Source organism: Xiphophorus maculatus, chromosome 5 (genome assembly GCF_002775205.1).
Source record: "Xiphophorus maculatus strain JP 163 A chromosome 5, X_maculatus-5.0-male, whole genome shotgun sequence".
Classification (NCBI taxonomy): Eukaryota; Metazoa; Chordata; class Actinopteri; order Cyprinodontiformes; family Poeciliidae; genus Xiphophorus; species Xiphophorus maculatus.
The window spans coordinates 6452864-6474955 of NC_036447.1; the positions used below are offsets into that span (position 1 = coordinate 6452864).

The 22092-nt window shown below is 36.0% G+C and overlaps 1 protein-coding gene across 3 annotated transcripts; it reads left to right on the forward strand.

Annotated features, from left to right (window-relative positions):
• The first annotated feature begins 5196 nt into the window (after positions 1-5196).
• sp2 (Sp2 transcription factor) lies at positions 5197-21929 on the forward strand. 3 transcript variants are annotated; one of them, XM_014473412.2, is made up of 8 exons: positions 5197-5255; positions 8408-8481; positions 9913-10641; positions 11633-11851; positions 13017-13314; positions 15253-15430; positions 16720-16913; positions 18196-21929. In XM_014473412.2, the coding sequence occupies exons 1-8, from the start codon at positions 5210-5212 to the stop codon at positions 18294-18296; spliced, it is 1839 nt and encodes a 612-aa protein (XP_014328898.1). In that variant the 5' UTR covers positions 5197-5209; the 3' UTR covers positions 18297-21929. The 3 variants fall into 3 exon arrangements, with proteins under 3 accessions (XP_014328898.1, XP_023189911.1, XP_023189912.1); XM_023334143.1 differs by having other exon boundaries at positions 9916-10641; XM_023334144.1 differs by having other exon boundaries at positions 5227-5255; positions 8416-8481.
• The last annotated feature ends 163 nt before the right edge of the window (positions 21930-22092 follow it).

The following is a 22092-nucleotide window of genomic DNA, read 5'->3' on the forward strand; positions in this document are numbered from 1 at the left end:
TGGAGAAAACAAAGCTTGTTTTCTCAACATCACGAGGCGATTGGTGTGTGTTAAATTTGAATCCATCCTTCAAATGCATGTCGTTGTGCATGCATGCACTTCTGGAGAAAACCATCGGGACATTATCTCGTTTTCTCAAGGAAAGCATTGGAAAATTAACTCGTTATCTCGAGAAAACAATCGTGAAAATTAATTTATCAAAGTCAAAGTTTTTTTATATAGCACATTTACAACAACTCCAGTTGACCAAAGTGCCTCACAATAGTCACATCACAGGTAGATAAATTCAAATTTGGTAAAAATAATAAGACGATTACAAAATTGGCAAAAAATACCAAAAACTAATAATATGAATAAAAATTAAAACAATTGATGTAAAAACAAAAAAAACATCGGGAAAACACGGAAAACGTCTGCTCTTAACTTCTGTTAAGTAAACCTATAATGTTGCAACACATCTATTTTCTCCAATTATTGAGAATCTTTAGATCAGGATTGTTTTTGTTTTGTTTTTGTACCAGCCGATCTCCTACGCTCAAACTGACATGAATTGAAAATACAAATCATGTAAAAATATGGTCAGAATATGTTATAATCAGAAAAGGGCTGAATTGTTTTTGGTACAGCATCAGGTTATCAACCAGATGTTCCAAAATACAAAAGTTTGTGTTGTGGGTTTAAGATTTTTTTAAATTCTTCTCACATTTCTATGATATAATGAACAATCAAAAATATTACTCGGGTTTTAAAGGCTTTTGTCGATATTACATCTAATCTAAGAATGTTTCTTTATTTAGATTTTGACTCAAAATTCAGATTTTTTTCTTCAATGGCCCTAAACCTCTTCTGTAGTTTCATTTGTACAGAACATAATTACATCAGTGTGAAAAGATGCTGGAAATTATTAAATTATAAGAAGTATAAATTGAATGCAGAGAGATTTTAACAGTTTGTTAATGAGAATGCATTATGCCACAAACGGCTCTTTGAGATTAATGATCTTGATGTGGCTCCGTATATGAAATCAAGACAAATGCTACTGAAATGTTCTCTCATTGGCCCAAAAACAAAATATCCATTTATTTGTTTGTTTTATTCATTTACAGTTTAAAATGTCACATCTTGACATAAAACTAAAGTTTTGAATGAAAAGGAGTAGTTAGTCTTACTACTCTATGCAGAAACAAAGATTTAAATTATTTTTTGTTCCACTTACACTAAAAGCAAATGTTCTGTTTTGAGTTTTAGTTGGGAAAAACAAACTCTGACGTCAAAATATCAACATAATTTAGAAGTTTGAGGTTTATCACCAATATGGGTGCGAATCATTAAAACACAGTGAGAATTTTAGTATATTGCCAATTTGAGCTCATTTTAGCCACATAAAAGTTTTATTTTTGGGTGTAAATTAAAAGCAAGACTAATTTATTCCAATTGTTGTTCGTCTGTTTAATATTTTTTCTATTTTTAACGAGTTAAAATTTTAATTGTCCTTTGACTAAATGAAGATATAGTAGCTCCTAAAAAACTCTGTTAACTTCTCACTGCAGTTGCCATGGAGATAATTTTAGTTACGTATACTTCAAATGAAAGACACTTAACTATCTCCATGGCAACTCAGCTCTGGACCTTGATGCAAAGCTTTGCTCTGTCTTCATATTTTTCTTTGTGCTGCTGATTAAAAAAATACATTTAGGTGAAATAATTTGACTAACACATGCAGACGGAACTTTTCCAAATATGCGGATTTTGTCACTTTAAATTCACAATATCTTCTTTTAAAAATCTTGTTAGGTTAGACTGAAATAATAAATTACATTTTTAATACATTTTTGCACTAGTGAATGCAGCACTATTTAGCGGCACAATAAAGGCGCTGGAGGCTTAAAGACAACTTTGTGTTTTTAATTTCACATATTTTCTTTAAATGTTTAAGACTCAAATCTTCCTGAGGGGAATTCACAAAACAAAGTAATCATCTCCACTTTTTCCAAATCTGATTTTTTTTCTATTTCTGCTCTGGATTCACAATACAAATTGCTTAAATACAAACAGGAACAATGCTGTAGATAAATATATATATATATTTTCAAAACAGTAAGAACAGAACCTGATAGGGTATGGAGGACTAAAACTGACATAATTAAAAATAAAAACAGAAATCTATATTTTTTCTTTAAATTTCTTAACAAAATGCTTTTGTAAGGAAAAGGAAAAACACAAAAATATAGATTGCTTCTTTTATTTTAAATTATATCAGTCTGATCCTCCATAAAAATGTTGGAATGATGTTGGAAAACCAATAGGAAAACGAGTGATACTTGATTTTAAGTCAGGGGTGACCAAACTTCGTCACAAGGACCAAAATGGTCCAAATCTTTTTTTACATACTCAGCAATAAACTAAGCTTGCAATACTTTAATTAACCAAATAAAGTAGTCAAATTTGTTTCAGGAAAGGGATGTGCAAATTATTGTACAGAGTTAAAACTTTAATTTTGCAAATTTTCTAGATATTATTGGGAAAAAATACAAATAAATAAAAATTGTGTATCCTCTGCACTTTGAAACCCCTTGCAATGATGCAAAAAGGGCCGAGAAAGAAGAAACAAGTAATCATTTTATGAGGTTAAGTACATTATTTGGTAAAGACTGACTGTAAATAAAGACATTGTGGAGGGAGTGAATAACAGAGAGACAGGTCTAATCAAAGTGCTGAAGCTCAGCTGATGCTGAGGACAGATGGGACTGACATCCAGAGGCACTGCAGGAATCATGTCAGGAAGTCTTTGTGACAAACAAAGCTAACAAAAAAAAAAAACAAGTGTTCAAGTCTTTTCCAAGTCCCGGCAACCAGGTAGAGGCTGTGGCATATATGTTGCTGAAAATGTAATTTTTTTTTAAAGAAAGAAATTGCTATTGGACTGGAGATGATGGTTAATCATGGATAAATCGAGAGGATCCCTAATATGGATGCAAAATATTATTGTACATAATCGTTTATTAGATTAAAATTAGTTCCCAATCTTTTAAATGATAACGTCTGCTTAGCCCGGTTCCTGGTGTTGTAATTTGACCACCATCCAGCAGAGGGCGCGGACTCGGAGCCAGTTACAGAAACAAAGATGGCGGCCATTCCAGAACAAAAAGAGAAACGGTCCAAACACAGTTCTTGAATACAAAATGTACAGTATGCGGTTTTGTACGTTAATATAAACACTCGACAAGTTTCACCTTGATAGCGCTCATTCAGCCGAGCTGCATGACGAAGCTGCGTCAACTTCTCATTCAAAACTTACTGACGTGCTCCGATGACGGTGAAGGCCATTGCAGATGGAAAAAGAACAGAAGGAATACATTTCCGCCAAATAAAAAAGATTAATCTCAGAAAATTTCCAGTTTTGTTCTACATTTCTAAGCTTGAAAAGTAAAAAAAAAAAATTTAAATCGTCAGAGGAATCATTAGCATAATTGAAATAATTGTTATTTGCAGCCCTATTTAGCTTTAAGAAATAGCTAGTGGTCAGAGTGGCCAGAGATGACCACTCTGACCACCACAATAAAAAGCCAAAATCTGTTTATTAATAGTTCTAAAAATAACTGTACTAAAGATTGGTTCTGAGCTCCAATGCAGGTGCAAAAAGGCAAAAAACAAAACCTGCTAGATTAAAGGATGAACAAAAACAAAAGGCAGTGGTGAAGAACATCATTCCTCCCAGGAATGAACCCAGGATGTCGGTCTTTGTAGAGCTGAATTTAAAATTAGGCTTCTTCTACTTCTTCTTTGATGGTTCTGGTTGGTGTCTTACTCTGTCATCCCCTCATTCTCTCTGCCTCCTTTTGCACTGACTTAGCAATGAGATCACACAGAAATCACTCCATCGTGATGTCATCAGGAGATTAAATGTTGCGTGTTCATGGCATGTGACCAATCCCAACATGGCAAAGGGTTTTATTTCTTCAAATCTTTTAATCTACATTTCAGGGGGACTGGGTTTTAAAAACAACACTTGGACATCATTGAGAGGAAGCAATACTATCTCAAAGTCTGAGACAGGCGCTGAAATATTGAAGTCAAGGACAGCTCACAGGGTTTGACTTGTGGAGTAAGATAATTTATGTTAAAAAGCATTATTTAACTTTCAGAGATACGCACTGAAAAAACACAAAATCTTACCAGCATTTTTGTCTAGTAGTCCCTTTACACTACTCTGTGTTGGCCTATCATCTGAAATCCCCTTAGGGAAGAACTCTGCCACCTTCAATATATTATATTTAGTTCATACAAACTATACAGTCATCTTTTTCAATCAATACATGGCAAAGCAAGTGTATTTGTATATAAAACATCAAACAAGCAATAAATATTACATTTTAGTTGCAAAATAAAGAAAAACTGGAATGCAAAGTATAATCAATGATAATTAAAATGTGGATGGTCTGAAATGTTGATATGACAACAGATCTATTTACAGTCACAATAATTTAGAATATCACTGAAAAGCCCATTTATTTGAAAAACTATCTTACATTATATAATTTTATTTAAATTAGAATACTACACCAGACTAAAATTACCTAAATGTGGGTTTAATAAAAATATATGTTCAATACCTCTTTAATGGTTATTTTTAAAAATACTTTTAATCTGACAAGCAGTACTCATAAATCTATCAGTCTATATTGTTTTATTGTCTGATTGTTCCACCCTAAAATTGATCTGATCACCCCTGTTCAAATTTTCTTGGAGCGCCACTGCTATCGTTATGGCATATGAACACCTTTTACCTATTTTATGTCAACTTTACATAAAAGCACACTATGTTGTCAAGTATAACGGTCTGCTCTTTAGGATTGCTCCTGAGTTCATTTAAACAGCACAGACAGGAGCAACTTAACGTTAATTGCTCCACACGGTTGTCATTCTTGCTTCGGCCGAACTGCCCCTCCAACATCACATTGGTCGCCAGCCATGTCAGTGAACGTGTAATCTCGCTGTAATAGGGTACTGGATTATCCTCTGGGAAACGCCCCCTTGAGCGCAAAGGCGACATCCTATTGGTTGAACCGTCGGACGTACAGAAATAGCCTTTTAGGAGTGGTTCAGTACTTTTCAGTCACTAAATTCCACAAAGCTGATTGGTCTGTTTGGCTGTCCATCAACCCGTTGCTGACCGTTGATTGGTGGAGCCGCGCGGGCGGATTCCTTCATGTCTTGGTCTTCAAGGCTGTGGAGAGCGAATGTCGTCATGAGCGGTGGGTAGGAATGAAAACATTGGCGTTTATATTACATTCTACTTCATAAACAGTGTATTGTTATTGTGGAGTAAAGCGCCGAGTGTTATGTGCACATATAGCCGTGTTTTAACAGAACTGGGTTGGTTCGATGCACTACAATGAGCCACGAACTTCCGGAAAAGCGCTGCATTTTTTTCTATAACGTTATCAAAGAGTTTCACTGGCTAGCTGCGAATGCTAAACATTGCTGTGTAGCTGGTGGTTCACTTGTCCCCAATTTTTTCGCATTCAGTTGCTCCTCATCCTAATAAATCATTTAGATATTTTGATTGTGCTAGTTCAGTTTTAATTGTAATTCGTGTTACAGGAGGGGGAAGTTGCACGGATGCTAAACCCGCCTGCTAGCTCGGCGCTTTCTTGCTAACGCTAGCAGCTTGTACAGAGGAAACTAAACCCAGCTGCTTGGGCTTTGCGAAAGCGCTGCTTTTGAATCCACAATGTGTTATTATTAATATTGTTGGTTTTGAGAATTATTTAAGTGGCGTTATCATCAGATGAAGAATGCTGAAATCAGGTGTTATTTGCTGTGAAACAAAACTAGGAGGTTTCTGTTTAGTCTTTTCCTACTACACCTTGACAGAGGTGGGTACAGTACCCAGAAATTGTTCTCAAGATTAGCACTACTTCAATATATTTTACCATAAGTGGGTAGTAGCTACTTTGATATATATAAGTAATGTTTTGTGGAAAACGATACTTTTAGGACTAGTTTTACTGCACCATAATTTAAACTTTTAGTAGAGAGATATTAAGAATAGAGGTGCACCGATTACAGTTTTCTGGGAAATCACTGAAATTTAAAAAGCCTGACCTGCCAATTCTGATTTTAGCCAAAACTATTTTTCTTTTGTCTGAAATGTTGCCAAATATAGCAATAAAGTTGCTGAGTTGGCAACGATGGGGTGACAATTGTTAACTGGAAACATACAGACATGACCAGGTGGGCCGGTCTGTCAGTCAAACTTCTCGGAACAGACGACAGAGATTGACTTTTTGACCTTTCCCGAAGTAGATAAGATTGGTGGATAAGATCGGTTTCACATGTAAGTATCAGCTGAACACCGATCTCCCAAAATTAAGGATAACGGGCCGATTAACCAACGCATCCTTAATTAAGAAGCTTTGCTACTCTTACTTATGTAAAATTTCTGGCTGCTCTACGCGCTGTGTAGTAACTTCACTAAATAAGGAACAAACATGTTTTAACCACAAATTCACTAGACACAGCAACAAACCTACTGTTTGTTGACTTGAGACTTGTTATTCTCCATTTATATAAAAGCACAGTGGAAACCGTTGAAGCACTACTGCTGAATCTTGGTTTGCAAGCTGCGTTTGTTATGAATATTTTAGTATGTAGTATCAATTTTAATATTGCTGTGATTTACTATGTCATTGGTGAAGGTTGTGATAAATAATTCAATCATTCAAGTTTATTTGTACAACAAGGCAGTTCAAAGTGCTTTACATGATGAAAACATAAAAACATCATAAACACGTTATACAGTCACTGATTGTAAAAACCAGTAACAAACATTTTGTCAAGTGCCATCATTAAAATCTTCAATACACATAAAAATGTTGGTTAACTTTCTATTTATAATGTTTCAAAAGTAACTCCAAACAGCTGGGTTTTTAGTCTAGAGTTAAAGGAACTCATTATTTCGGCTGTTTTGCAGTTTTCTGGAAGTTTGTTCCAGATTTGTGGTGCATAGAAGCTGAATGCTGCTTCTCCATGTTTGGTTCTGGAGATGCAGAACCAGAAGACCTGTGAGGTCTGGAAGGTTGCCATGACAACAGCAGATCTTTAATGTATTGTGGTGCAAAGCCGTTCAGTGATTTATAAACTAACAACAGTATTTTAAAGTCTATTCTCTGAGCTACCGGGAGCCAGTGTAGGGATTGTAGAACTGGGTGATGTGCTCTATCTTCCTGGTTTTAGTCAGAATGCCAGCAGCAGCATTCTGGATCAGCTGCAGCTGGAGGATTGATTTTTTTTTTTTTTAGTCAGACCTGTGAAGATGCTGTTGCTGTAATCAATGCAAATAAAGATAAACATCCTGGATGAGTTTCTCTAGAGTTTGCAGAAACATCAGTCCTCTAATCCTGGAAATACTCTTCAGGTGATAGAAGGCCGACTTTAATTGAACTGTTCACATCTGTAGGCATTGGTTTCATAGCACATAAACCCCAGATAGAGAGTCTATAAAACTAAAGGAAAAATGAAAATTATGTCCAACTCCATGAGGTTTTATATAAATAGTTGCTTCTGGCTGATTTGGCTGTTTTGGTAATGAAACAACTTAGTTTTTTAATGACTGCACCAACTTTTTACTTTATAAACGTTCATGTGCTTCATCAAATAAGCGTCACCAAATATATTCGAGACATGAAGGGCCTGAATGCTTTGTACATTTTTCTTTCACTTGAGTAATTTCATTTTCAAGTATCGCTACTTAAATAAAATTTTTGGATTTTCTTCCCACTGAATGGACAAAAAAAACATGTTTTATTCAAAAATTCACCAGAGACGGACACACACACCTGCAGTGTTTGTTTGTTTGTTGTAAGTTTTATTTTCAAATGAATTGATATGGAAAACCAATTCTTTTGCCTGATTTTTTAAAAATAATTATAAGTATGAGTAATTTTCAGTTTGATCTTTGAAATACCAACTTACTGTATTTTGGTCTGTTTGATGATGTAACTTTTAAAAGTAACGTTTACATCAGTTACTCAGTACTTGAGTGGCCTTTTTAACAAGTACTCTTTTACTTTTACTTGAGTAGTTTATTGAACGGATACTTTTAAGTTTTACTTCAGTAAAAATATGTTGAAGTACAGCTACTCATACTCTATCCACCTCTGTGCAAAACGCCTAGTGTTCTTTAATGTCTGCATTTATTATAGTCTAAATGCAAACATAATTAAGTTAATGTGAAAACAGACAGGCACACAGTGAGTATGTGATATTTTTTCATCTATTAGCAGGATAACTTGGGTTTTTATTCTCTTCTGAGTGCATTAGATGTCCACATGTTTGGCTCATCAACAGCCAAACCATACCTGCTGCAGGCAGCCTGTTTCTGACTCTGCTTTGTGTTTTCTAGAACAACAGGACAGTATGGCCACTGTTGCTGTTAGTCCAAGTGAATACCTTCAGCCCTCCACTGCTTCTACACAAGTAAGTAACTGCATACGCTGCCTCTCCATGCATTCTGATTATACTTATTATGTTAGGGCTGCACAATAGATTAATAACAATGCGTATCGCGATAGACACGTGTTCAGTATCAGCAGACGTTACATTCTATAGAGCATTCAGTTTTCACTGAACTCTGATTCAGAACCGCACTGCATTCTGGGAGATGTAGGCAGGGGCAAGGCTTTAGCTGCTAAACTTCTCACAGTTAAGCTAAGTAGGCATGTTTGTCAGTGGGAGGGTGAAAGTATTGAACATTTATTTGTGGAGTGTGATATTTTGGTTGGATTTCCAAAAACTACTTACAGAAAAAATTGGAAAGAACCTTGTTTTATAAAATTTGCTAATGTATCTCATCTTTAACAATTCAGCCTTTTCTTCAGATGAAATGTATATAATAAATGTATCTAATATTATGTTCACAGGTTGAAATGGAGTGAAATAAATCCCCTCATTTAATAATTTTAAAAACATATTCTTCCTCTGTTGAAAAATAATCCGAAACTTGTAAAAGCAATAACTCTTCTTCAGAAATTTAACTTTGTCTCAAAGCAGATCCCTTGTTATATTCTTTACATTTTTTAATATTTTTTTTTACTGTAACAGACCCTTCATTATATGTATTTGAATAGTATTTGTGGAGACTTTTTGTTAAGAAAATAGTATTTGTGCAGACTGAAAGGTAGACATGGTTTTATTTTACCCACTTATGTATAAAAAATTTAAACTTTTGTTTTTACTTTCTATTTTCCAGATTGCAACACACTAATATCAATATTATCAATGCCTGTGGTTCTTTCTTATCTTTATTGTAGTATTGTGATATTTGTTATTGTGTTAAAGATCCTCCATCTAATGTTATTTGTTTGAAACAAAGTGAAAAGAAAAAGTTGGTGGAATCAACTAACTCACTCTTTGGTTACCTAGCAACTCATTCATTCTTTGGTTACCTGGCAACAATCTAGTGAGTAACTGGAGCAGCAGCAGTTTAAAGTTTCTCCACTGTGCCTCATTGCTGCTTAAAAGTAGAAAGATAATGTTGCAAACTGAAAGCTGTGGATAAAACAGGAAAAGTTACATCATTAGTTTGACAAAATGTCAGATATTCTGTTCTATTCTATTATAAGGACAGATCGCTACAAGGGATTTTTCCTGTTAACCATCATTCTATAATTCTTTGAAGAATTTAAATTAAGTCACAACATTTAATTTCTCTTTGGGATCAATAAAGTATTTTTAAATTTGAAATGAATTGAATTTGAATATTTAAAACAAAAAAATTCATCAATAACAATGGATATCAACTGATGTGAAACCCTTATATCGTAATACATTTCCCAGCCATGTTGCCCAGCTCTAGTTCATAATGAAATGTATTAAATCAGATTGATTTTATTCCTTGTTTTCTCACAGCAGGACACACAGCCGTCTCCTCTGGCCCTTCTGGCTGCTACTTGCAGTAAAATCGGACCTCCCGCCGCTCAGGCACCCGTCACCTCTCCTCCAGCGCAGCCGCAGCCTCGCAGGCTTCAGCCCATAAAGCCCGCCCCCATTGCACCGGCTCCGCCCAAAAACCTGGGTTTCCTCTCAGCGAAGGGCAATGTGATCCAGCTGCCGCCCGGTTTGAGCCCCTCCGCTCCCGGCAGTCCCATCGTGCTTACGATCCAGCAGAGTCCCGCGCGCACCAACGCCGCCGGGCCCGCCAACATCCAGTACCAGATGATGCCGCAGATCCAGGTGATGCCGCAGGGCGGTCAGATCCAGCTCATCCCAGGCACCAACCAGGCCATCATCACCACTCCCATGACCATGCCGGCGGCCGCTGCGGCGACTCCGGTCACGCCTCAGAAGACCGTGGCCATCAAACCGTCGCTGAAGGTACGGAAGCCAAACAGCGCCGCTGCGAACTTGATGCAGCTGCCCGCCGGACTCACTCTACCCCTCAACGTTGCAACCGGAGAAGTGGGCGGGTCTCCGGTTGTCACGGAGACGGCCTCCTCGCCTCCCATGCCTGGAAAGGGGCGAAGAGGGAGGAAGAAGAAAGTGGTTCTGCCAGCCGAACTGCCGCCGACTCAGGCCGCCTCGCCGCCACCGGAGCAGATGGAGACCATTTTGATTGAAGCCGGAGATAACATAATACAGGTTAGACTTAATCAGTCTAGGCCTGTCACAATAAATCAATAAATGAATTAATTGTGTGATCAATTAAAGCAATATCAATAATTTCCATTTGGTTGATGTATCGTTTTTCTCTTTTCTCTCTTTTACCAAAATTTGGATGACAAAAGTCTTCAATCTGGTGCTTTGGTCTCAACTAGCCCTTTTTTTGAAGGATAATTTTATTTACGGAGACTTCATTATTCATTTTATTTGTTGTTTCTGTTATTTTATTTATTTTAAATATTTAAAATGTATCCCAGTTGTAGTGATAAATGTCCATTAGAATTTAAAGTTTATTGATCTTTGAGAATATTTTTGCATTATTATATTACTTGAAAATGGGCTCAAAACTACAACATTGTTGTTTATCCAATAACTTCTGTTATTGTCCAGCAAAATTTGTTATTGTGACAGGCCTAAATGATTCTACCTCAAAAATGTTCTCACTTCACCTGGTTGTTTGGCAAAGATCTGGCAATCTTTCAAAACAATGTTTGTATTTTGTTTCTTGTTTGTTTTTTGCATTGCTGTCAAAGCTTGAGTGGCACAGTACAATGGCTGCTGGGAAATGCAAAACTTACTGTCCAGAAACTACTTACTCCATTCTTTTTGTTTGTGCAGGAGGTTCCACTTATGCTTTTCAAAGATACACGGTTTTACTATTGCACATCTGTTTGCAGCCATTTTTACACGCGAGTGTAAACTTTGGGAGGCGTGAAAAGTTTATACTCACGCCTCCCAAAGGCGTGAGTATAAACTTTATTTTGAGTTTAAAGTAACAAGAGGCCTTAAAACGTCTCATTCTGAAAGGGTAGAACTGATCGGGCTAAGATTTCACTGTCTAAGAAGAATTTTGTTCAAAAACTTTAATGAACATGCTTTGTATAGCCATAGACGTATTCTAACCTGTTCAAGGAAGCATAATTTAAAGTTGTTGACATCCAACGATAAGCTTTCCTGTCTTTTTGTGAAGGCGGGAAACAATTTGCTGATCGTCCAGAGTCCTGGGCAGCCACCTATGGTGCAGCAGGTCCAGGTGGTTCAGCCCAAGGCAGAGTCTCAGTTGATCCAGATTCCCCAGCAGGCTTTGAAAGTGGTGAAAGCTGCGTCTGCCACGCTGCCTCCGGTCCCACAGAAACAGCCTGTCACTCCGAGTCTGCAGGTGACTCCACCGGAACCAACATCAACCCAGGTATCGTCTCAGTCCGTATCGCTACAGACTGACAGGAAGTCAGCTGCAGCACCAATATTTAAATCGGAGATGTTTACGCTCTGTCAGCTTTGCTTGAAGTGTCGTGTTTTCCACTGGTGGCCACATTTCTGCTAATCCACTAATAGCAGAACAAATTTTTTGTTTGGCCTTTTGGCGCTTTTGCTAACTCTAAAATATTTTATATGTTAAATAATTTGATTGTTTTTGTTGTGACACCATCTGGTTATGTTCTGTGTTTTTGTCCTAAATGTATACATTTTAATGTGTACCTATTTTCTTTGTTTGTTCTCTTATGGCTGTTATTGTGTAGATTAATACTTCTGTTTGTTAGTCTGTAATGTTTCTTTTATATGCACTAATAGGTGAAAAAATTTAAAAGTAAAAAAAACAAAAACACTTGGAAATATTTTAGCTCACTTATCTTCCCCTGAATTAATTTTTTCAGATAAATAGTAAAGTGATAATTTACTTGGCTGAAACTTCATTCAGCTTTTAGTTGGATAAAGTTTGACATCGACTGTGAAGAATTACTTCAAGTAGATGATTATACCATGCTCTTATTTTGAAGGGGATGAAGACTGTTTACGCATTTTCTGTGCTCATATTACATTGTTAGATATGAACATAAAACAGTATCTAAGGGCATTATAATATATAAGATATAATTTGAAGGTTTTGCTTTAGCATTAGCTTCTGCTAAATGCAGTGTTGGTGTCGTGCTTTAGCATTAGCGGGACTATTATTTAAAAATTGTGATTTAGGGTTAGCATAACTAACTTTTTAGTTCGTGACCACTACTGATTTTGTTTTTATGGAAGACAATGTTCAACATGTCAGATATTAATACTATAAAATATTTTGGAACAGTATGATTCATAGATAAATTAAACTTCATAATGGAGAAACGCTGCTGTGATAACTTATGGGAAAGAGTAGGGGCTTCTTAAAGAGACGGAGGCCAGTTTTAATGTTTGAGTTATACAGCATTTATATAACAACTGAAGGGAACATAAACACTTGATTGTGCTATAAAAATCCACTGAGAGCCTGGAAATTACATAATGCTGCCCCTTTAAGAGAAAAACTCTGTATATCGCCTCACTGCATTTCTCATTTTAATATTTTTAACTCTTTCTTTTCTTAGATCCTCTTCAAAACAGCTTCAGGCGAGTGGCAGTCAGTTCAACTACAAGACCCAGGCTCAAAGACGACGAGCCCTACCACCTCTGTTGCGCCCACACCCCCCACATCGCCCCCTGCTGGCAGCAAGAGGACGCAGGCCGGGGCGCGAAAGGAGCGCACTCTGGCAAAGATCGCCCCAGCAGGAGGGATGATCGCATTCAGTCCGTCGCAACTGTCCTCTGCAGCGCAAGCAGTGCAGACGATCAGCATCAACGGGGTTCAGGTCCAGGGGGTTCCAGTCACCATCACCAACGCAGGAGGTGAGACGATGAGGCGTTCGCTCTCATTACTGAGAAGTTAGTTTACAGCACAGATAAAATAAGGTATTACTTTACATTTTTGAACTGCCTTGTTGCTGAAATGTGCTGTACAGATAAACTTGATTATTGAAATAATGGCCAACTAATTTGGTAATTAATTAATTGTTAACTGGAGTATAAAGTAAACAAATATTTTACTAATCGAGTAATCTATCGATTAATCGAGTAATCAGATAAAATAAAGATAAAGTAAAACATTGGTAAATCTAACATAACAGCAGTATTACTATCGCATATCAACATCAATCCAACTTTTCACAGTTGAGCTTCCCTAACAATAACCTTTCTGTAGTTTAGAAATTTAACTTGTAACTATAATAGCTCACTTTCTACGTTAAACTGAAGAAAAGTTATAGAAGAATCTGAAATTATATTCAATTTAATAAAAAAAAGAGGCAGGCTCACAAATACGCTTATAAAAAATGTCTGTACTCCAGCTTTTTGTTTATACATTCATCTTTAGTCAGTTTAATAGATGAACTCTCACCTTGTCCAAACATTTATAGCTTTTGTGTTCATGTTAGCGACAGGATTTGACTCCTTCGTTTGTCACACACAAACTCATCTACCAGCTACGTGCCGCCATGATGAGCTCCGCCACCCATTTGTTGAGACCGGGATGATATGAAATTTATTTTCCGGTTCGTCCGTAAAGCTACATTTACGCTAATTATCTAATGCGCAGCCGTGTTCAGTCTATCAGCTCACCTGTATAAACACACCTGCAGTGCTCTTCCCCGCTGTTCGCGCTGAACCACCACCAGGCAGCAGCTCCGGGAGGAGAAAAGCTGCCGTACTCCAGGCATCGCGTCAGTCATTTTAAGGATGCTTATTGGTCCCCCGAAAAACGACAAAGACCCGGACATCATGAATCAATAAAATCCTCCCAGGCCAAACTTGAAAACTGGACGTTATGCTGCTAACACTTAGCTTTCGTCAACATCTCAGGCAGAAGTGAGAGCTCCGCGCAACGCAAGTAATAACCCGGCTGGAACACGGTGCGCTAAATAATAAAATATAATTAACGAAACTTCGATGCAGATAAATTTTCCTCGAGGAATTTTAATAATCGAGGTACTCGAATCACTCGAGGAATCGTTTCAGCCCTAGTATAAAGACTCAAATAAAAGCGAATTGCTGAAAGGACAAAGTATTCAGAGCAGTACTTAAACCAAAATTGTACAAAAATATATACATTGTGAATTGAAAAAAAAATCTTGACGATCCTGAGGGATCGTTTTAGTTTGCCTGCTTCAAATTCTGTATTATTAAACACATTTTGTTATCCATTTTTTAATTGGTTAATAAAAAAATGCTGCAAATGTTTAAGAGTTCACTAAACTAATGTATTTATACATTCAGATGTATTTATACAGGACTTTTAAAAACAGGTTAAAACTGCACTAAAGTGTTGCGTAAAGACAAAAACACTGTTACATTATTTTATTTTAGGCAAAATAAATGTAATTTTTTTATTTCAAAAAGGAATTATTTTAATGTATTTGTAATATTGTATAAAAATGCTTAAATTAAAAATCTGCAGAATGTGCCAGTTTTTGTCTCATAAATCATCAGAATAATTGATAATTAAACTAACGTAAACATAATTGTTAGTTACAGCCCTAGAGTACATTTACGTAAAGAAAAAAAAAATCATTCCTGACTTTCATGTCGGCATTTTTTAATCTTATTTTTCGGGCTATTAGCCGCTACTTTTTCCCCACGCTTTGAATCATGCGGCTTATATATGTAAATTTCTAGTTTAAAAAAAAAAATTTATTTTAAACTTTGTGGTTGCGGCTTATAGTGAGGTGCGCTCTATCGTCCAGAAAATACGGTAATCCTGCTGCGTATCATTCATTGATGTGCTTTAATTAGGCCAACAGCACCTGACGGTGCAGACGGTGCATGGCGGAGGCCTGCAGCTGGCAGCAGCGCAGGGCCAGCCGACCATCCAGGTAGACCAGACGCTGACGCTGGAGCTGCCAGGTCAGCCAGGGGAGAAGAAACGTCGCATGGCCTGCACATGCCCCAACTGCAAAGATGCAGACAAGAGGTGAGCGCGGCAACAGACAAATACCTGCTGATGTAGTGGATAACATTACAGAGACAAATTCAGTTGGTCACAAATATGTTTGGAAAAAAGGTTTTACATCCTGTTGATACTTGGTATGTTTCTTTAAGTGGACCTATTATGATAAATTCACATTTTACATGTTTTTGTTCTTCCATTTGAGTCCCAACTGCTTCTAAAAACAGCACAAGCGCTTAGCCATAGGCCTGTCACAATAATCAATTAATAATCAATCAGTCAATAATTTCCATTTACATGAAATTTTGTCTCTCTCTTTCTACCAATATCTGGAATACAAAAGTTTTCAGTCTGGTTTATTGGTCTCAACTAGCCTAAATTTTATTTACAGTCTTCATAATACATTTTATTTGTTGTTTTACGTATTTATTTTGGATGATTAAAATGTCTTCCATTTCCAGTGAAAAATGTTTTTTAGAGTTTAAATTTTTTGTCTTTCAGAATGTGTTCCTGCATTATTCTGCCATTATATTACATGAAAATTGCCTTAAAACAACAATATTATTGTTTATCACGATAATTTCTGTGACAATTTATTATCCTATTAGACCTACCCAGCTTGCACCGTTACCTAGCAACCCCAGCCTAGCCCAGCCTCGTTACCTAGCAACCCAAGTAAAGTTCCAGCAGCTTCGGTCAGTTTTGTTTTACTGCCTTCTGCTCTGTACAATAGACCAACATTTTGATTTCTAAGATGACACTTGTGTACTGGTTTTCTCAATTGTTGACTGTGTTGTGTCTTCCAGGACTTTGTATTTTTGTTTTTTTATGATGTAAAACACTTTGAACCACCTCCTGAAATGTAAACTAGATTGATTATTTGATTATCCTGGTAAAATAAAACAAAACTAGCAACCCAATCAGAGCTCCAACACGTTTGATCAGCAGGCTTTACTGCTGCACGCACTGCACAATGGCTGCTGGAAAAGACCAGCGGTGTTTTGTTGACTTACCATACAAAAACGGCTTGCTGCATTTTTGTTGGTTGTCCAGGAGGCTCCACTTCTGCTTTTCAAAGATGTACGGTTGTATAATTGTGAATCTGTTTTCCCATGTGAATGTGAACGTTGAGTTGGGAGTTGTGGCCAGCAGCAGCTTATTTGGATTTAAAGTATCAAGAGGCAGAACTGAGCGGACTAAAATCTCATTATCTAAGAGTAACCTTTTGCTAAGAAATGTAATGAACATGTTTTGTAGCTATCCTAACCTGTTGAAGGAAGCGTGATAAGTCACCTTTAACCTTTGCTGTGCAGGCCCGGGGAAGTGGGGAAGAGGAAACACATCTGCCACGTCGCTGGCTGCGAGAAGACGTTCAGGAAAACGTCTCTCCTCAGAGCCCACGTCCGGCTGCACACGGGGGAGAGGCCTTTCGTCTGCAACTGGGTTTTCTGCGGGAAACGTTTCACACGCAGCGACGAGCTGCAGAGGCACGCGAGGACGCACACAGGTAAACGCATCATGAAAGAAGGCATCCCTCAGGGATTTGTGCTGGTTCTGCACAGAGTGGTTCAAGATGAACTAGTGGGTTAAATGTTGGGCTGAAACTAACAGTTGTTTTAGTAATTGATTATTCTGACGACTAATCGGATTGGAAAAATTGACACATTCTGCAGATTTTGCATTTAATTTAACCCTTGTTTATACAATGTTAGAAATTTATTTAAAAATCCAATCAAATAAATACATTTCTTTTTTAAGTAAGAAAAAAGCATTTATAGTCTAAAATGCAACAGCGTAGCATTTCTCTAGTGAATGTTTGATCATTTGTAACAAAGGACGTCTGCAGCTAAAAAAATACTTGAACACATGAAAAGCTCAGCCTTTCTCTTGACTTAATATCAATACAGTGTAAAGCTAATCTATTGATTATTGTTTGAATTAACCAATTAGTAACTGAACATCAGATGATGCTTTTTTAATATTTTATTTTACAAAATTTGAACCAGGTGAAACTAAAACTATGGCACTGGTTGAGCTATAAGTAGAACATATTTAGAGAATTTTATTTATTATTTCTCATCTTAAATGCCAAATGTGTATATTCTTTGTCAAACAGATATTGTTATTTATACACTAATAAGATTATTTTGCCATTAAAATTTTTTTTTAATCTTCTATGCAAATGTTTATGTATTTGAACAGTTTTGGCTTTAGTCCTGTTCTGAGTGTGTTCTTTCAGCAGTCTGTACTCCGCTTGACGATTAATCGATTACTAAATTAGTTGACGATTATTTCAATAATCGATTTATTACAATTAATCGTTTCAGCCCTTTCTGACTGTCTGCGAACTCGACCCACAGACAGACTAAGATATTAGTTTCACTTAGACTTTATAGTGACCAAAATGTTGAATGTAAAAAGTGTAAAACGCTGGTGAGGACGGAAGGGAAAAAAAATACAACGAATATGTGAATAAACCTAAAAATATCCCAACAATCATTTCTGCATGGTCTTACATCACAATTCTCACACAACCAACCCACAGGCAACCACAGACTCCTCCATGCAGATAAACATGTCAGTAACAAAAATAACCTGAACTTCTGATTCTGCAGACACATTCTTTCTCATAATTTAGCAAATAGAAATAATTTTAATAGTTCTAACTGACCTAAATGAAGAAAAGTTTGGTTTGATTTAACTTCAGACAGTCAAAAGTTTTATGTCTTGTTATTAAGTTGTGCTTAAATGCATTCCTCATCATTTCTTTGCTTCTTTTTTTTTCACAGGAGACAAACGCTTCGAGTGCAGTCAGTGTAAGAAACGCTTCATGAGGAGCGACCACCTGACAAAGCATTACAAAACTCACATAAACACCAAGAACTTATGAGGTTTTTTTTTTACCAAAACACTCAGAACTTTACCACAGGAAGGAGTCAGGAAGTCTGCGCAACTCACACAAGGGAAATAACCCAGATGAAGCCCCCCAAAAAATCTCCTCTCACTGACTTGATGTACAAAGAAATTCCCCCCTAAGGCTGATCCAACAAAGCTATTAATTACAGTTTAAATCCATTTTTAAAAGATTTTTCTGCTGGTGCGAAAAGCGTCTGAATGAAACTCGGCTTTAATTCTGCGGCTTGCAGGTGTTTAATTCCGTGTCGTCAACCCACAGAGTGATTCAGAGATCAACATGCTAACGGGGAATCTGCGATGGTTTCTGTCTCTGCTGTCTCTCAAAAATCAGGAAATGTTTTTTTAAATTGCCCAAAATAAATGTTGCCTCAGTGGAATATTAATTTAAGTTTTGGTCACTTTTCAACATATAATTTTTGTAGTTTTAGGAAAATCAATGCGTTTAGTTGACATTCACTATTTTATGAGGGTAGCTAACAGTCTCCTGTTACTATAATTACTACTACTACTACTACTACTAATAATAAACATTTTAATGAAATCTTACACACTGATTAACTTGACTAGATCTTGGCTAAATCATTGGTGTCCAAACATTTTGTCCCTGTGTAAAAACTGGCAAATTTAATTGACTTGCAGGCGTCAAAATTAATTAAACTAAAGATGCAAAAATGAGTTTATTTTGATTTTTTTTTTTTTTACCGGCTCGATAATAAACACAATTTTTATGAGATCTATCAATATTTAGACATCCAAAACATAAAAAGGCCTCAGATAGTTTCTTTATTAAAAGAAAAAACAAACAATTTAGTTGTTTTCTGTTTTGTTGGCCAAATTTTTACCATTCTTGACCAATCAAAATCATTTCAACGGCCACAAATGGCCTGCGGACCACATTTTGGACACCCCTGGGCTTAATAGAGATTTTTTTTAACTTACAGGATTAATATAACTTGCAATCAGAATGGAGGATTACACTTTCTCATTTTGATAGTTTTTGTTTAATTTAAAATATACATGAATCTCCTAACAGAAAAAGGCCAGTAGATCCGCTGTGAGTGAAACAGTTCAGTTATTGCTACAACCTGCTGCTTCAGAGTGACCTGAACGCAGCAACATCAACATTTTAATTCAGTCTAAGATAAAAAAAAAACTGAATTCGGGTTCAAATATAACTGATATGGAAATGCTAAAGTTACCAGGATCCCAGTTTGAACTGATTTAGAAGTTTATTAAAGTGATTTGTTGTGATCCACAAAAAAACGTTTAACTGCCAGAGTGAAGGAAAAAACAAAACAGGAGCAGCATTTTGTTAAAATGAGTAACTTTTTCATATTAAACTAGTTTTATATGTTGTTATAAGAAGATTTCTCTAATTAAGATCAAAATATGTTGTTTAATTATTATTATTATTTAAATTCCCTCTGGGATCAATGAAGTATTTTTGACTTTTGAACTAAATAAGAAAGATCGTAACAGCGAGAACACGGAGAGCCACAAGGAGCTAATTTATTCCATTTTAAGAAAAAAAAACAAAACGTGCATATATTTGTCTTTAAATTGAAATACTGCGCCTAAATTTATTCCCCGTCTCTGGCGGTAAAATGTTTTTGTATTGATCACCTATCAAACCATTAAAACAAAACAAAAACTGTTTTAATCCCAAGATGTGAAGCAACAGGAGTGAAACTATGAAATGACACAAAATTCATAAAAACTTTCGCAGCTCTGAATAAAATAACTCATCTGTCCAAACGCATTTAGAAAATTGTCAGACATGTTGAAAATACAGAAACTTTTATCAAATTGAGTTTAATTAAGGAATTTAAAACAAGCCATTAATTTAAAATTGGCATTCAATCAGCTTACATCTTCTGAAATGTTTCCTTAAAGGTTTGAAAAAATTAAATTTATGTAAAATATTAGAGATTAAATGATGAGTAAATGACTCGAACTTTCATTTTGTTTCCACTGTTGGATCCAGGTACGGTTACAGCTGAGGAATCAGATCTCGATACGTTCGGTACTGTAAAATCACTTTTTCTCTTGGTAATCCGGTGACTTTTAGACTTTATTCCGCACAGGTTGTGAATTTTCTACTTTACTTTCTACTTTAAGATTTTGTTATAAACTAGAGAAGCAGATTTTTAGCAACACTAGAAGAATAAATAATCATCAAACTGATCTGTAAACAGCTGTGAACGACTGATTTGTCCTCCCAGTACGCCGACATTTTATCCCCGTTGCACCTGTAAACAAACCGCAGCATGTTTTTATCTCTCCTTGTTTTTCATGAAGAGATCTTAAAATGTCAGAATTCCATGTTTGATTTAACTGAATTTGAGGTTTTGATCTGAGTACGCCTGCATTTATTCAGGTTCTGATCTTATTTTGCCTGTTGGTTTTCATAAAATATGACAGATTGCGACTCCTGATTAAACAAAAATTACTTTAAAACGTCAGCTGTCAAAGTGGGTACAAGTCGACACATGACTGGTACAAAAAAGTTACGAAATTGTACGAAATGAAAGGGGCCAAAAGCCCAGCGCATATGATAGCCAGTTTATTTATTGTTTGATAAAGCTGTTAAAAACTTAAAGAACTCTGTGTAAATTTGATTATATGATTGGATCTGTTATTATGCGACAATCAGTCACAATATGCAATAAAATGTTTGTTTTTTTCCTTTTTATTTTTGTTATTCTCCACCATAAATCAAATCATAATTAACAGAAGATTCTGCTCTGATTGCATGCGGTCCATGTTTGATAAAACAGGAAGTGCCGACTTCCTTCCAGCAGCCTAAAATTGATGATCCGTTCCTAATATTTATTGATTGGTTCACAGTTTACAAACCTTTGGCTTAATGTATGCCATTAAAGTTCAGTTATTTCACACAGGGTGACAGATTTCTTTAGTTTCGGGTGGCCAATATTTGTTGTAATATATTTTAAAAGTTGTCTGGAGACTTGTGGGTGGAAAAAAATATTTATGTTTTTCATAAATATGTAAATAGTGTTTTTTGGAACCAGTAAATGTAGGCTATCAAAAAAGTTACATAGGTATTCGGTCGGAAGGAAAGAACTTTGTACAGTTTGTAAGTTAAAGTATATAAATATATAAAATCTAAATATATATATATATAAATTGTGACATTGTATAGATTCATTCCTGCTTTGTATTATTTGTTTAGATTTTTTTAACTGAATGAGAGATGCCTTAGACAGCTGCGCCCAGTATTTAACTGTTTTTGTTGTTTTTTTTGTCTAATCCTGGTTAACCTTTGTAAAACTGGCTTTGTGTTTCTACCTTATGTTATGTAATGTCACGAGCACTGATTATAAACCCCTAGGTTCCAAATTTTGTACAAAATTATTGCTGATTGTAATTAAATATAATGCTTTTTTTTCTAAATTATGGCATTTCTGGTGCTCAATTTCTGTAAATGAAGCTATTCTTCTTCAAACCTAACATAATGTTCTTCAGCCGCTTTGTGTGTGTTTGCCAGAAGGACACAAAGAACCAGCAAATAATCATCAATATTAAAGGTGCTAACACACATTTGCTCCTTTTCTACAGTCACCTCAATAAAAAGTGCTCAAACCAGTCTAAACGCTTCAGTTCATTTGTTTTGCGGAAATCAACAGAAGTGATCAAGGCTAATTAATGATAGTATTTGCTAAATTATTATTATTTTTTAAATACCTTTTAATATGGTGATTATCAGTTGCCTAATTGCATGTGCTGAAGTACTGCTGGAGGCCCAAGTG